The sequence below is a fragment of the Aplidium turbinatum genome, chromosome 11 (genome assembly GCF_918807975.1).
Source record: "Aplidium turbinatum chromosome 11, kaAplTurb1.1, whole genome shotgun sequence".
NCBI lineage: Eukaryota > Metazoa > Chordata > Ascidiacea > Aplousobranchia > Polyclinidae > Aplidium > Aplidium turbinatum.
In genome coordinates, this window is record NC_137482.1 from 25,257,296 (window position 1) to 25,272,363 (window position 15,068).

A 15,068-nucleotide genomic window follows, 5' to 3' on the forward strand; every position below is an offset into this window, starting at 1 on the left:
TCAGAGTAGGGTGTGTTAAATAATTGTATTTTTAGGTGTATTTTTTAGCTTATATCCTGTATTTGACTAGCTCAGAAGTAAACAAATGCTTGTTTGTTAAAGCAATTCTAAAATTTGCATGATGCCACTACTTTAATTTATCAACTTATCAATGCAATAGTGTGCAGAAATTTAAGCTGTTCTAAGAAATTTGGCCCCAGTCTGAAAACTACAAATTTACTGAGTAAGCTAAAGCTACTGTTGTACAAAACCATCAGTTTATCTAAGAATAGCATTGCAGGATGAGTCAAGTTCTCAGTGCAATTTTTAATAAACTTGATTTTGTTTCAAGTTGTCATTTCTAAACTTAAAAAGTACCACAACGTTAATAAATAATTTCACAATGTAGATTGTAGATATTAACGACCTGTTTTAGCCTGACGCTGCGAGTTTGCTGTGGTAATAGTGAATTGCACTAGCTTTCGAAGCACTAGTTTTATGCGGCTCTTTTGTTTGGCTTGATGCTGCTGCCTGTTGAGTTTTTGTGTTGTTAGGTGTTATTGCTGCGAAAGTGAATTAATCTATTAATCAATTGATTTAACAAAATTTCACAGCCATAACGCCTGACTTCAACACCATTCGTTATAGCACATGACTAGAGAACTGCGTTCCGAAAGCTAGTGCAATTCGCTACCATTGCGATCTCGCAACATCAGGCTAAAACAGGTCGTTAATGATAATATCCACATTGTAAAGTAAGCAACGATCATGCTGTTAAAAGTGAAACTCAATCTATTTAATATATAAATGTATTGTATAGAGCAGGGGTCCGCAAATAGTGGGTCACGACCCAAATTTGGGTCGCGAGACCATCCACAGTGGGTCGCAAAACGGTTTAAACTTACTATAAATATAACTTGTACGGCAAAAATGAATATAATTATATAGTCATTGATGTGCTGAGTTTCGTACAATTTGGTACAAGAAAATTTATACTTTCGATTGTGGTACAGTCGTTAAGCCCACGGTTATAAAGCCTGGAAGACACCTTGAGCCAGGGCATGAAAACTTTCTCAGCTTATCTCCAAAACTGGCGACTGAAAGTCAGCAAAACAAAAACTTTGGCAGCAGCTTTCCACCTCCACAATCGGGAATCTAATCGTGAGCTACATGTTCAGAACAATGGAAAACCTCTGTCCTTCTGCCCGAACTAAAATATCTTGGGGTGACACTAGACAGATCGCTCACATACCACCAACATTTGGCGTCAGTGCGCAAAAAACTGACATCCGCGCTGCGCTACTCAAGCGCCTGGCAGGCTCCATCTATAGGGGGGAGAGGACTGACACTATAGCAGCCTTAGCCCTTGTCTACTCTTCAGCAGAGTACTGTGCACCTGTTTGGTGCTGCAGTGCTCACTGCCACAACATCGACATTGTCATAAAAAGCGCCCTTCGAACAGTGACCGGATGCCTGCGTCCCATACCTTTGGACAATATCCCCATTCTCGCTGGCATCCAATCTTCTGAGCTTCGTCGCGAAGAATCCACTCTGTCTCTCGCAAGATCTCTGCTCTCCCAAACGAGCACTCTCAATCCCCCATCGACTGAAATCAAGACACCCATTCGTGCCAGCCACTCAACTTCTGATCAACGAAGCTGATGAACAAGACATCTCTGCGGCTTAGCCGCAGACCATAAATGGAATTCTGAAGGGAAGTCAAGCGCCACCAGACTCCATTTGTTCATCCCCGACGCAACACACGCCCCATCGGCCTGACACTACCAAGACAGGCATGGGTTTGCCTCAACCGTCTTCATATGGGCATCGGGCTTTTCCGCTCAACCATGCACCAATGGGGAATGGCCTCTTCCTGTGAATGTGGTGCCGAGGAACAGACCGCAGACCACATCATCAATGACTGTACCATCTTCAAGCCACCTAATGGAGTGGAAGGTCTATACGCCATAGATTACGAAATCAAAGACTGGCTGCTGCCCTCTAGTAGCCTTCCAGTGTAGTCCGGGAACATCGTGAGTCTGGGGTAGTAAAAGGATAGAGTAGACCCTCGGCCTGTACGTCGATGCCCACGGTTAATAGGTCCACCCGCTTATTAAGACCAATTTGGTCCGTTTCGGAATTACTGAAGGTGTAGGAGTGGTAGAAAATTGTCCCCAGCTTAATAAGCCAAAATCGCCCGGTCCCGATGTGGGCTTAATAAGCGGGGACGACCGTACTTCCGAAACATGTGGGTCACAAAGATTTCGAACGATTGTTTTTTGGGTTGCGCCAAAAAGTATTTGCGGACCCCTGTTACAGACTATATATAAATTGTATTTCACATCCATGATTACATCTAATTCAGGAGTTGATAAGAGATAACTTTAGATTAATTTCTCGATTTTTTTTGCATTGAGGCTGGGTGCGTAGCCTACTTGTAATGTGGAGGTCGCTGGAGCAGATGGGGTGTTTTAACCAATCAGAAGACAGATGAGAACATCAGAAGGTTCAAGATGCAACTTTCTGCAGATAATTGATCTTATAAAGGTATTCTAAAAGCAGCCATTTGAAGAGCATTTCTGTATCTGAACACCACGGTTTCGCCAGAGAATATCCAAAATTATCGAAGCGAAGGGCCATCATATAGTATAATTGTGTTAAATAGTCTTTGATTAAGCTTACTGTCTTGTTTATATTGACACCTTAGGTCGCAAAGTGAATTTATTAGAACCGCTGCTTAAAAGATTAGTTTTGCGTATGCAGTACGCCTAGTCGTTAAATATTTTGATATTGTTAGCTCATAATTGGAACAGTTGGAAAACAAGCCCATTCATTTCCTTTTCGTGCGAGTGAATAACAACGATCAAGACAGTGAAGTTATCGAAATAAAACGCAAAAAATCATGATCTCAACGGGACAAGCCGTTGTCTCCAGCTCTGCAGTTTTCAAAGTGAACGCATTTTTGATGCGGCTAAATCATTGCCGACATAGACTACGGAGTGTGAAATGGCCAAATTAAAATTTTGAATACGTTTATTTGCAGTGATTCAACTTAATTATCAAATTTAATGATTTCTTGTCAATTCTAAACTTTATGCACTTGTTGAGCAATATGCAAAGCTCACGAGACAAAACAGCAGAAAGAGCTGTTTTAAGAGATCAATTTTTTTATTTTTGCGTCTAGGATATAATCGTTCTTATTACGTAACATTTCATGATCGTTGAAGTCAATGTCAAACCTTAGCGGCCGCATAAAACAATGATGTCAGGTTGGCTTGGTGATAATAGCGGTAAGAGACGTCGTTAATGCAGGCAATATCTGCGACCAAGACCATTCAACACCTTTTCTTTTATCGGTTTTCGATTTTATTCTCATACATTGCAAACAAAACAATGGGTTCTGTTGAATCATAGTTGATCTCACAGCGGGAAACCTCGTTGAAAATAGCGCGTCTAATTTAGCTGGTTTACTAAATAATGCGTGAATAGTTACGTGACTATTTCAGCAGCGTAAGTTACTCTCCGCTCTACTTTGAAATTTCCTCACCGTATGTCAATGCCAATACTTAGAATAATTCTAATTCATCTAAGTCTTAGATCAACGGTGTTCAACTTGCGGCCGTCGATAAATAATTATGCGGCCGTTAACACGTAATTTAATAAGCATGTGTTGGCGGCCGTGCCCTGTTTTTGAAATAAAAAAATTATTTCATTAATAAAAATGAAATGTATTTTAAATATTATACAGGGATATCTAGAACCATTGGATACCCTTGTAGCTTGTAATTATATATAATATTTCAAATTTTAAAACTTGAAAAACATTCTCATCATAAGTTTTTGTAGGCTAGGCTATATTGTTAAAATTGTTTTGAGACAAAACTTTTTCCTCAACCTAATTTCATTGTAACGGTAGCCTACATTCAGTGCCGGTCTTTGGAGTGTGCAAATCGTGCGATCGCACAGTGCCCGAAAATTAGGGGGCCCCGCAATTTAGGCTACTCAAAAAATGCAGTAATTTTTGTCATTTCCAATGGAAAGAAATTCAATTCGATTCACAAGCAAGTACCGGTAGCCCATTCCTTGAAGTCATAGTTGCGGCTTTAGGGTGAGGCAAGTGCTGAGGGTGAGGGTGAGGCAAGCACCATTTTACAGTAATATTCATAGCCTACCCAAACTTTTGTTGAACATGCTCTCAGAATGCACTAAATTCAAAGTAACTTTTCAAAACTTTCTGAGGCATTCCAGTCCAGACGCTGGGTGTCGCCTTCGGCGAACACGCCGTCAAAACCCCCTCCCCTTTCAAATACCTAGCTACGCTACTGAATTGGATCATTGTCATTAGGGCCCGCAAAGCATATTCCGCACAGGGCCCGAAATACCCTAAGACCGGCACTGCCTACATTGCATTATGTCCTTAAAAAGAAAAAGAACACTAGCAGAGGAGAAAAGGGTATTCAATTCCAAATGGGAGTTGGGTTATTTCATGATGGAGACGGCAGCGCATACTATGATGTGTCTAATATGCAGTTAAGTAGTTAAAACTGTTAAAGGAAATAATGCAAAACAACACTTTTGTCGTCATATGTCACACCATTATGCAAAATTGGAAGGCGAGTCGAGGAAAATCTGTGTCGAAAATTTGAAGAAACGTGTGAGTCTGCCTTTTCACGAATGAAGTACCCACAAAAACGAGTACCGAACAAATCAGACTAACTGAGACTGGTGTCTTAACCGGTGCTCGTATGCAAAATCAAGGGAGTTGCAATGTCGCAGACTTTTATTGAATAAATTCATTTCAAAATGTTTGATATTTCATGGTACTATTAGGTATAGCCTAAGTATGATAAGTTTAGTAAATATTAACGAATAAATTCTTCTCTTAGATAACGCAAATTGAAAAAAAAAATCATGTAAAACTCACTGGCGGCCGTGCTTTATAGAATTAATCGGAATGCGGCCGGCAATAGCAAAAAGGTTGTGCACCCCTGTCTTAGATGAACCATCGAATGGTAGGTGGTAGCATCAGGAATAAGTTATTTGACTTATACACGTGGAGAAGGAAATATCAACGATTTCCAGCTCAAAAGTAGGGCTTATACACGAGAACGACCTATTTCGAGTATATACGGTAGTGCAGAATTGTATAGAGATGAGTGTATGAGATCAGTGCCGGTCTTAGGGTATTTTGGGCCCTGTGCGGAAAACGCTTTGCGGGCCCCAACGACAATGATCCAATTCAGTAGCGTAGCTAGGCATTTTGAAAGGGGAGGGGGTGGTTTGACGGTCGGCGGGCGAAGCCTGACGGCGTGATCGCCACAGGCGACACCCAGCGGCATGGTTCTGGGCACCCCCAGAAAATTTTGAAACATTTCTTTGAATTTGGGGCATTCTGAGAGCATGTTCAACAAAAATTTGGGTATGAATATTACTGTAAAGTAGTGCTGTCCGGTGGCATAGCAAAAGGATAAGATAGTGCTTTCTTTGGCATTTTTCGAAAATAAAGCTATGTCTCTATGTTGAGTCTGGATGCAACCTATTTCGTCCCCTGAAAAATTCGTACCCCGATTTCGTACCCTGAAATCGGAGTAACAAAATCAAATTTCGACCTATTTCGTTCCCTGAAAAGATCGAGAGAAATTTTGATATGTTTGCGGCAACTCCGATCAGCGACTTCGGCTCTGTTGTTTTCTTTTCTCGATCTTTTTAGGGTACGAATCGTTCAGGGGACAAAATAGGTTGCACTCGTTGCGCTGCTATGTTTTCTTGTTGCTAATTCCTTTGTTAAATTCACTTGTTGAATTTTTCCATTGGAAACAACAAAATTACTGTATTTTCTAAGTAAATTGCGGGCCCTGTGCGATCGCACGGTTTGCACACAACAAAGACCGGCACTGATGAGATGTATATATTTTAACAATATATACTTCAATACAGTGCTTATTGAAGTAAAACATGGATGACGGTTTTGAAAAATGCATTTTTTCTTTAAGCTGTATTCACGTAATTGTGCGTTGTGTCGTAGTTTCAACTCGATAAAGTTTGCTAAAATCGATTTCATGTTTGAAGTTACAGAAAACCTAACGGACGTTTGGATAACCCTTTGAGGACCGTTGGTACATATGTGTACCATGAACTTTTTTCCACGATGTCTAATCATTTTCTTGTAGTTATCAAAAAGTATTTGTCTCTAAACGTTTCTTAAATAGATTACAGTATAAATATATTAAATAGATTACAATATAAATAGATAATCTATTTATAAATAAAAAAAATTTGGAAATTGTATTTTGTTTTAGCTTTGCTTTAACTGTTTTTGTTTGGTGAATTGGTCAGGGTTTGAAACGGTAAACTTTGAAAGATCAACAAAACAAGTAAAAATATAAAAAAAATATAATTTTTATTCTACATCAATGTTTAGTGATTAATCTGACTTATCCCATAAACCATAAAAAAAATAAAAAACATGTTGCTAGACAATGCTAAACTTTTGTGGTACACATATGTACCAAAGGTCCTGAAGGGTAAATTCTATTAGTCTAATGGAGGGATATAGTGATGTGGGAAAAACTTAAAAATTAAGACTGTTGTTGTGAAATTTTAATATAAATAACACATAATATTTTAGAAATGTATTTTAGATCTACATGCAAAGGTAAACTTAACTGATAGCATTACTTCCGGTTGAAAAATTTTCAATAATTTGGCACGAATTATCTCAATACTGTACAAGCAATTATGATTTTTGTCGTCGTCGCCGTGTGAGCCTCCGAAAACAGCCCCACCTAACCGAATAACTTTACAGACTATTTGAAGTTAGTTTTTATTTCGCAGAATAGCGATGAGCCATGAATGTAGAAGTGTTAGGTGTAGAGTTAAGGTATTCAACAGGTTATAGGAAGTGCTAGTCCAGCTTAGGGCATCTCAAAATCACTTGAACCTTGTATACAACGGCTAGGCTAGTCAAGACTAAGCTCAATACTAGTAAAGCTTGTCTCAAAAGCAATACTGTTAGGTTTTTTTTAAATGCAGCTTAGGAATATCAACTTTTCAACAAAGTTTGAATGCATTTTTTCAAAATTTGGGGTAAAAACATGCTCAGAATACACCAAATTTAATGCGATTTTTCAATTTTTTCTGGGAGGAGACCACCCAGACCCCCTCGTGAAGTCGTTCGCCTTCGGCGAACTCAGCGACGGAATTCACCCCTCCTCCACTATTCATTGCAGCCCCACTGCTCACAAACAGACCAGCCGCCATTGTGTAAAACCATACCAGCAATGATACTAAACACATTACCTTTAAGGACCAATGGTACACATATGTACCACAGCGTAACTTCTATTTGAAATAAAAAAAAATTTTTTTTTTGTCAAATACCCGTTTAAAGTGATAAACTTATAGTAAATATCATCAATATTTCAATAAAACATGTCTCAAAAGTTTATGGTCCTCAAAGGGATAACTCGTGAATGAGAATAAACATTCAACCTCGCATTCGCTTTTTCGCTACCACGCGTTTTGAGTTCCTCACACGCGGGAAGATAAGCAGTGTGTGACTGTGAGCGAGTGCGTGCGGTGCGCATCTCAGTAGTAATTCACGTCAGGCTACAAAGAAAGTCATACGATCAGCTGCTGTTTTGCGGGCAAGAGCAACGTAGGCTGTTTTTCGTTTTTGGCATTCTTTAAGTCCGTTTAAATGAGCTAAATCTCTTTCGCGAAGTATCTTATCTTTGAAACACCACCTGTAATAGCCATTTTTGTTGCCCCTCAGCTATAAATTTACGGGGGACGCCGCTCTTAAAGCAGGGGTTTATGGCGGCTTTCCATGTACTCTTATTTTGATTAGATAGATAGGCTCGGGTTCCAAATAGCGACTGTCAGAACAGCGACTGTCAATAGAGCGACTACACGACAGCGATTCATTTAAAACAGCGACTGTCAATAGAGCGACTACACGACAGCGATTCATCAAAAACAGCCACTGCCACAACAGCGACCTCACTTCTTTTATTAAATCCAAGGCTTACGCGCACACGCACTCTTTCACCCCCTCCACACATACCTTCCATCCCCCACACCTCTCTACACACGTATGCACGCACAAATAGGCAAACACTGCGTAGTGAAAGATTGAAACCAAAAGGGACTGTAAAACAACATTTTATTTGGACTATCCATAGAAGTCACATGATTTAAAAAGAAATAGGCTAGTCAAGCCAAACAACAGAAAGTCGTCAAGCCTTGCAATAAAATTCAGGGTCTAGAAAAAGATTGAAACCAAAAGGGACTTTAAAACAACCAAAAGTCTTGCAATAAAAATCAAGCCACGTTTATTTCTAAATTGTGAGCAAGGGCTCGAAGGAACTGCCGCAGATCATACTGGCCTCGATTTTGCTGTACAACAGTGATTCGTGTGTTCATTGTCACGTATCTTTTCATTCGCTGAGTCAGGTCTCTGCCTTGTAGTAGCTGGGTTCGGTTTGGTTCGGTTTAAAGTGTTAAGTCGCTATCATAACAGTCGCTGTTTTAATGCAGTCGCCATTATGACAGTCGCTGTTTTGACAGTCGCTCACTTCATTACGTCGCTATTATGAAGTCGCCATTATGACAGTCGCTGTTTTGACAGTCGCTATCCGGCCTGGATGCCAGATAGATAGTAGACAATAAATGCTATTAATATTACAAAAAGTGCTCAATGCCAAGTGAAAAGCCAAGCAGAGCTAATTACATCAAAATTAGTTACTTTAAAGGTTTTTAGTCAACTAGTAACTAATCTTGATAGATATACTGTATACACATTGGCATCATGCCGCAATAATTACTAGTGAAATTTATTGAAAAGTGGATAGATATGGTCATAGGCAGGTCTAATAATGACACAGAATTTCTCAACTCCGATTCCATGGAAGGTTTTGAATGAGTCTGAGAGCACTTTAACTTTTTGAAAGTTTATTATTATTAATCCCCAGACTTGTTGCACAACCTTCCCCCAACTGGTGTAATAATTTCCTCTGTACGAAATGACTACTGTAGTTAATTTAGGGGTAGGCAGTAAAAATGAAGGTATTCAGATTTTGCATAGGACTCTTTTTTAAACAATAATATGATATGACAATGCAGAATCAGCAAAAAAATTTGAACTTTAGGCGTTTTTGGCGGTTAGCACCACAAAAAACTGAAAATTGCATTTTCGGATTGTGAATTTAACAAAAAATCACAATTTTCTGGAGTAAATGGCTTTCAAATGTACAATACTGCATAAAATTGTCATTTTTTATGCAAATGGGCTCTGTGAAGATGGAAGAATAACTCAAGACTAATTTAGAATTTTATTAGTCAAAGAAAAGTCAAAAAAACACAAAAAAAAGGTGAAAAAGCATCAATTTTTTATGATAAAGTGTTCAGGAAAGGACAGGCCTATTGCAAAGCCTTGGACACTAGAAGAGATACAGTAGAAGAATGGTGGGGTATAATATGGTGAAGCTTTCGAGGTTAATGCATTTAATGAACTTCTTAAACCGAGGGGAGGACATTTCTGAGGGGAGGGGGTATGAAATAAGGATTTGAGTAACTGATTCCAGAGTCATGCCGCTGAGGGAAAATACCTAAACTGATTTTATTAAATACATTTAGTATGCTACTATGATTATGTTAATCTTGTTACTAATACTATGATTGTTTTTTTCAGATGACAGAAAATAATACAATATTTGTGCTAGGCGATGTACTTCCCAAAAATTATGATGCAGCGATTGCTATATTTAGTGTTGCCCAAAAACTGAAATCAGAGAAGATGACGCTTTGCATCAGGTTATATATTACTGCTTTGATAAAAACATGGACAAAAGCACCACAATCATGTTTCCGCTCAACCATGCACCAATGGGGAATGGCCTCTTCCTCCTCTTGTGAATGTGGTGCCGAGGAACAGACCGCAGACCACATCATCAATGACTGCTCCATCTTCAAGCCACCTAAAGGAGTGGAAGGTCTGCGTGTCATGGATGATGAAACCAAAGACTGGCTGCTCTCTAGTAGCCTTCCAGTGTAGTCCGGGAACATCGTGAATCTGGGGTGGTAAAAGGATAGACCCTTGGCCCCAGACGCTCACACAACGACGACGACAATCAGTCTATGCCGAACACAATTGCACAAAACCAAAAAAAATAGGAATGGCTTTCGTGAAAAAGAGTATTCGGCATCTCCACAAATCCTGGAGAAAAATGTTATTGATGTTCATAAAGAATCGCAAGACGTATCCAGTACCAACCAATAGTCTTCTTGAAATAGGGGAAAATATGGATGATTTAACAAGCGACGAAAAGGCTTTTTATATCGACCAACTGGGGTATCAAGTCATGCGCATCAGTGAAGAAATTGAGTAATTGAGTAATGAGTATGTCATAGAAAAGGAATCAGAACTAGCTGAACAACAGGCAATCATTGAACAAGATAGGATTGAAGAACAATACATGCAAATTGAAGACGAAACCAACCTATCAAATACATTAAGTGATCAACTGATTGGTTGTCGTTGTATTTCGCATGTGCCCCGGCCGATTAGCACTGATATTCAGTTGATCACTTAATGTATTCGAGAAGACCTATTTCAAGAAGACCATTGGTTGGTACTGTATATGTCTTGCGATTCTTTATGAACATCAATAACATTTTTCTCCAGGATTTGTGGAGATGCCGAATATTCTTTTTCACGAAAGCCATTCCTATCTTTTTTGGTTTTGTGCAGTTGTGTTCGGCATAAACATGATTGTGGTAGTGGGTTATGACCTTTTGAACTTTCTCCATGATGCATTTCCGGTCAATGATGTAATTTTTCCGAATGCTTTTGTCCATGTTTTTATCAAAGCAGTAACATATAACCTGATGCAAAGCGTTTTTGGGCAACACTAAATATAGCAATCGCTGCATCATAATTTTTGGGAAGTACATCGCCTAGCACAAATATTGTATTATTTTCTGTCATCTGAAAAAAACAATCATAGTATTAGTAACAAGATTAACATAATCATAGTAGCATACTAAATGTATTTAATAAAATCCGTTTAGGTATTTTCCCTCAGCGGCATGACTCTGGAATCAGTTACTCAAATCCTTATTTCATACCCCCTCCCCTCAGAAATGTCCTCCCCTCGGTTTAAGAAGTCCATTAAATGCATTAACCTCGAAAGCTTCACCATTTTATACCCCACCATTCTTCTACTGTATCTCTTCTAGTGTCCAGGGCTTTGCAATAGGCCTGTCCTTTCCTGAAGACTTTATCATAAAAAATTGATGCTTTTACACCATTTTTTGTGTATTTTAGACTTTTCTTTGACTAATAAAATTCCAAATTAGTCTTGAGTTATTATTCTATCTTCACAGAGCCCATTTGCATAAAAAATGACAAGTTTATGCAGTATTTTACATTTGAAAACCATTTATTCCAGAAAATTGTGATTTTTTGTTAAATTCACAATCCGAAAATGCAATTTTCAGTTTTTTGTGGTGCTAACCGCCAAAAACGCCTAAAGTTCAAATTTTTTTGCTGATTCTGCATTGTCATATCATATTATTGTTTAAAAAAGAGTCCTATGCAAAATCCAAAGTTAGTGCCTAAAATCCACCCTGTACTGCCTACCCCTAAGTTAATTAAATCGTCTTTCTATGCTTGCAGGAAAGCATTACCACGGACAATAGTGATCCATCTTCAGCACACACCGTTGCACCATGGAGCAGTAGTGACATCTATCAGGCTTGACTGTGAATGTCATGTTGCAGTAACGAATTCCTGTGTTATAATAAAATAATGTAAGAAAGTTAGACATGACATATAACACTTTAGGGTCATAGCCACAGAGTTAAAACCATGACGACCTTTCTACACAGGCCATTCCAATGCGCAACTTCAAATTTGACTGGAGGCCGATCTGTTAGTAGCCAAAATCGCTGATATAAGTTGATAGTTTGAGTAGCTATCAAAATAGTCTTTGTGTATATTTTGAGCTACTTTTGTGCTATCGTTAACATATTCTTCTATGGAGTTTTTTAAATTTTGTTGATACACCACAGATTGATACATTCTTGTGCGACGGAGTTGTGTATTGAAAGGGCCCTCTTGTTGCACTAGGTGGTAAGCTGGAGGCACACAAGAAGATGGTCTGTTGTTCAGGGTTTGGTGCCACAGATACATGCAACTGGGCACTCAGTGGGCACATGTTACAGCCTCACTTTATCATAGCAGCTTTAGTGCAGGCGGTCAACACCGGTGCGGAGTCGAGCAAGCCGAAAAGCGACAAAGCAATCCAGTTCATGCAAACAAGCACACCATTTGGCGCATAGTACATGGCACAGTTGCAGATGCTATGGTTTGCGATTTGTCCCTCCTTGCCACACTCACAGATCGCGGATGGAGCAATCCCCCATTCGTGCATGTTGAAGCGAAATAGTGTGATGCCAGTGCGCATGCGGTTGAGCCGCATGAAGGCCTTCCTTGACAAAAGCATTCTGGTTGGATGGGGGCCGATGTTGAAGATGAAACTTTGGAGTCTTAAGGAGTTTTTCTTCCACTCTGAGCTCCATTGGTGGTCCGCCCAGGTAGCCGCACTGTTAGATTGGTCTTCACCGGTTTTCATCAAGAGTTGTGTGTCCTGTACAAGTGTACAAATGGGTGTCTCGATTTCAGTCACCAGGATTGCTGGCTTACAGACTCGTAGAGACTTGAGTGGAGCAAGTGGTTGGAGTTCATAGCACGGAGAGAAAGAGACAGAATAGCTTCTTTGTGATAAAGCTTAGCTGGTTGGATGACTGCAAGGACAGGGAGGACGGGAGGTTGTCCAATGGTGTAGGTCGCAGGCATCAAGTCATGATATGCAAGGCGTCATTTATGGCAGTGGACATTTATGGCAGTGGCACTGGACACATTTTAAATTGGTCGATTGAGACATTGTAAGTGCAAGCTACACAAGAGGCAACCAATTTAAAACCAAAAGTGCAATCATAGAGCACATCGCCTCTTATGTAATGTGTACTGACAGTGTCTCGATAGATCAATTTAAAATCATCTCTCGAGGCAGATCTGAATTTCAGACTAAGGTCATGGAAGCCTTAAGAATCCAACGTAATAATCTGTCTCTCAATAGTTATTTGCCTGTGGCTCGTCTTTTCTTCTGTGTGTTCTCATTAGAGATGTAAATGCAAAAAAAACGAAATCTTTTTTTTTAAAACATGTTTTTTTTTTCAAAAAAACTTGGGCCAAAAAAAAACACGCGTTTTTTTGTTTTTTTTTCATATTTTTCTGGAAAAGTTGCAAATTTTTTACAATTTGCAGCTTAGTTTCATTATAATGCTCTTAAAAAACATTAAACTAGTAAAAATGGTTTTATTGGTGTGCCGAAATTCCTAAGTGTTTGTGCTTGGCAGCATATGTTTTTGCATAGTCCCACGTTGTTTCACTTTCTTCTTCATTCTCAGGCATGTTTGTGGCAGTAGACCTGACAAACATTGGGTTAATGCAATTTGATACATGACATAATGTAGATGAATTAATTTCTTTCTCCTTTTATGGAAGTGCCCTTTATGGAAGTTAGCCTACGATGTTAGTGTACTGGTTATTCTTTGTACACACTCAACAGCTTGGCGAAATGTTGGCAAAAGCAAGATGGCGCTGCAGTGGCGTAGCCAGGAATTTTGATAGGGTTTTTTTTTACGGCTGGCGGGCGAAGCCCGTCGGCGTGTTTACTTAAGACGACACTCAGCGGTGGGGGGTCAGGGGAGCCTCTCCCAGAAAATTTTGAAAAGTTACTTTGAATTTGGTGCATTCTGAGAGCATTTTCAACAAAAATGTGGGTATGAAAATTTCTGTAAAATAGTGCTGTCCGGTGGCATAGCAAAAGGATAAGATCATGTTTTCTTCGGCATTTATTGGAAATAAAGCTAAGTCTCTATGTTTTCTTCTTGCTAATTCCTGGCTGAGATATTTACATGTTCGGTATTGGAAAAACTCGCTCTTTTAATGCAGCTTCGTTTAAAATTAGGCAAACTTTGTTTTAGAGACATAAAGAGACCTGGGTTTTATTTTTCGGTCATTGACCGATTTTTTAGCAAAATGTCCGAAAAAAATATAGTCAATTCGGTCAAAATGTCCGAAAAAATACATAGTCCATTCGGTCAAAATGTCCTAAAAAAACAACGTTTCTCAGCGAAACTAAAGGTTGTAGCTAGCCAGGAAGTGCAAATTTTAGTTTGTATTAGCTGTTTGAAAGGAAATATTTTCATCAGAAACAATGATCAAAATAAATAAAAAATGACCAAATTTTTTCAAGTCATTTCGGACAAATGACCAAAAAGTCTCAGCGAAAAAAAAAACCCAGAAAGAGACTGAAAGCATCATTCTCAATATCGTGACGTCACACGCGTGTCAATGGGAGGATTGAAACCCCCACCCCCTCTCCCCCTTGACCATGCCACTGGATGGCAGTATTCAGAACACACTTTACCTTGTTTGTGGTAATTTGTTAATGCAAGCTATTGCCAATAGCTAGTTTAAACATGTTTTTTAACTGATAGTGTAGCAACGATGTATAATTAGGGTGTGGTTGGTGCCTACCAAAAATTAAATACTTTACTAAATCAGCTCTTCTTTTGGTATACTCTGTGGATGAGTGATCTGCAAAATTTCAGCTGATTTCGACAACATTTAGGTGTAGCACATGGGATTTAAAGATTGTGCAATCACACGGCACCAAAAATAGTCAAAAATCGCTTATTTTTTTAGCATTTTTCAATGATACAAGCATATTTTCAACTATAAAATGTATTATTGGCCTATGTCAAAGTAAGTATTGTTTGCATTATAAAATTTGGGTATTATTGTGATAATTTATTTGCTTTTTCTCCTAATTTCCATAAATTTTTGGTATTTTTTTCGTCGAAGCAACAAAAAACTTTGATTTTTGAAAATTTGTCATTTCCTACAGACACAGTACTACACAAACACAGTTAAAACCAATATTAAATATAATACACATTAGCATAGCAACAATGTTTATGATGTATACAGAAACCAGGTTTTTAAACAGTCCCCAGAG

The 15,068-nt window shown here is 38.9% G+C and overlaps 2 protein-coding genes across 2 annotated transcripts in view; one reads left to right on the forward strand and one right to left on the reverse strand.

Moving 5' to 3' along the window:
• The window catches only part of LOC145780009 (uncharacterized), a 375,170-nt gene that overhangs the window by 150,174 nt on the left and 209,928 nt on the right, over window positions 1-15,068 (forward strand). The gene's annotated exons all lie outside the window — the stretch shown is intronic.
• Window positions 1-15,068, reverse strand: part of LOC145779395 (palmitoyltransferase ZDHHC20-A-like) — a 76,203-nt gene that overhangs the window by 8,601 nt on the left and 52,534 nt on the right. Inside the window, exon 5 of the mRNA XM_082590976.1 lies at window positions 11,668-11,770. Coding sequence (XP_082447102.1) covers window positions 11,668-11,770 — 103 coding nt within the window. The remainder of the gene's footprint in view (window positions 1-11,667; window positions 11,771-15,068) is intronic.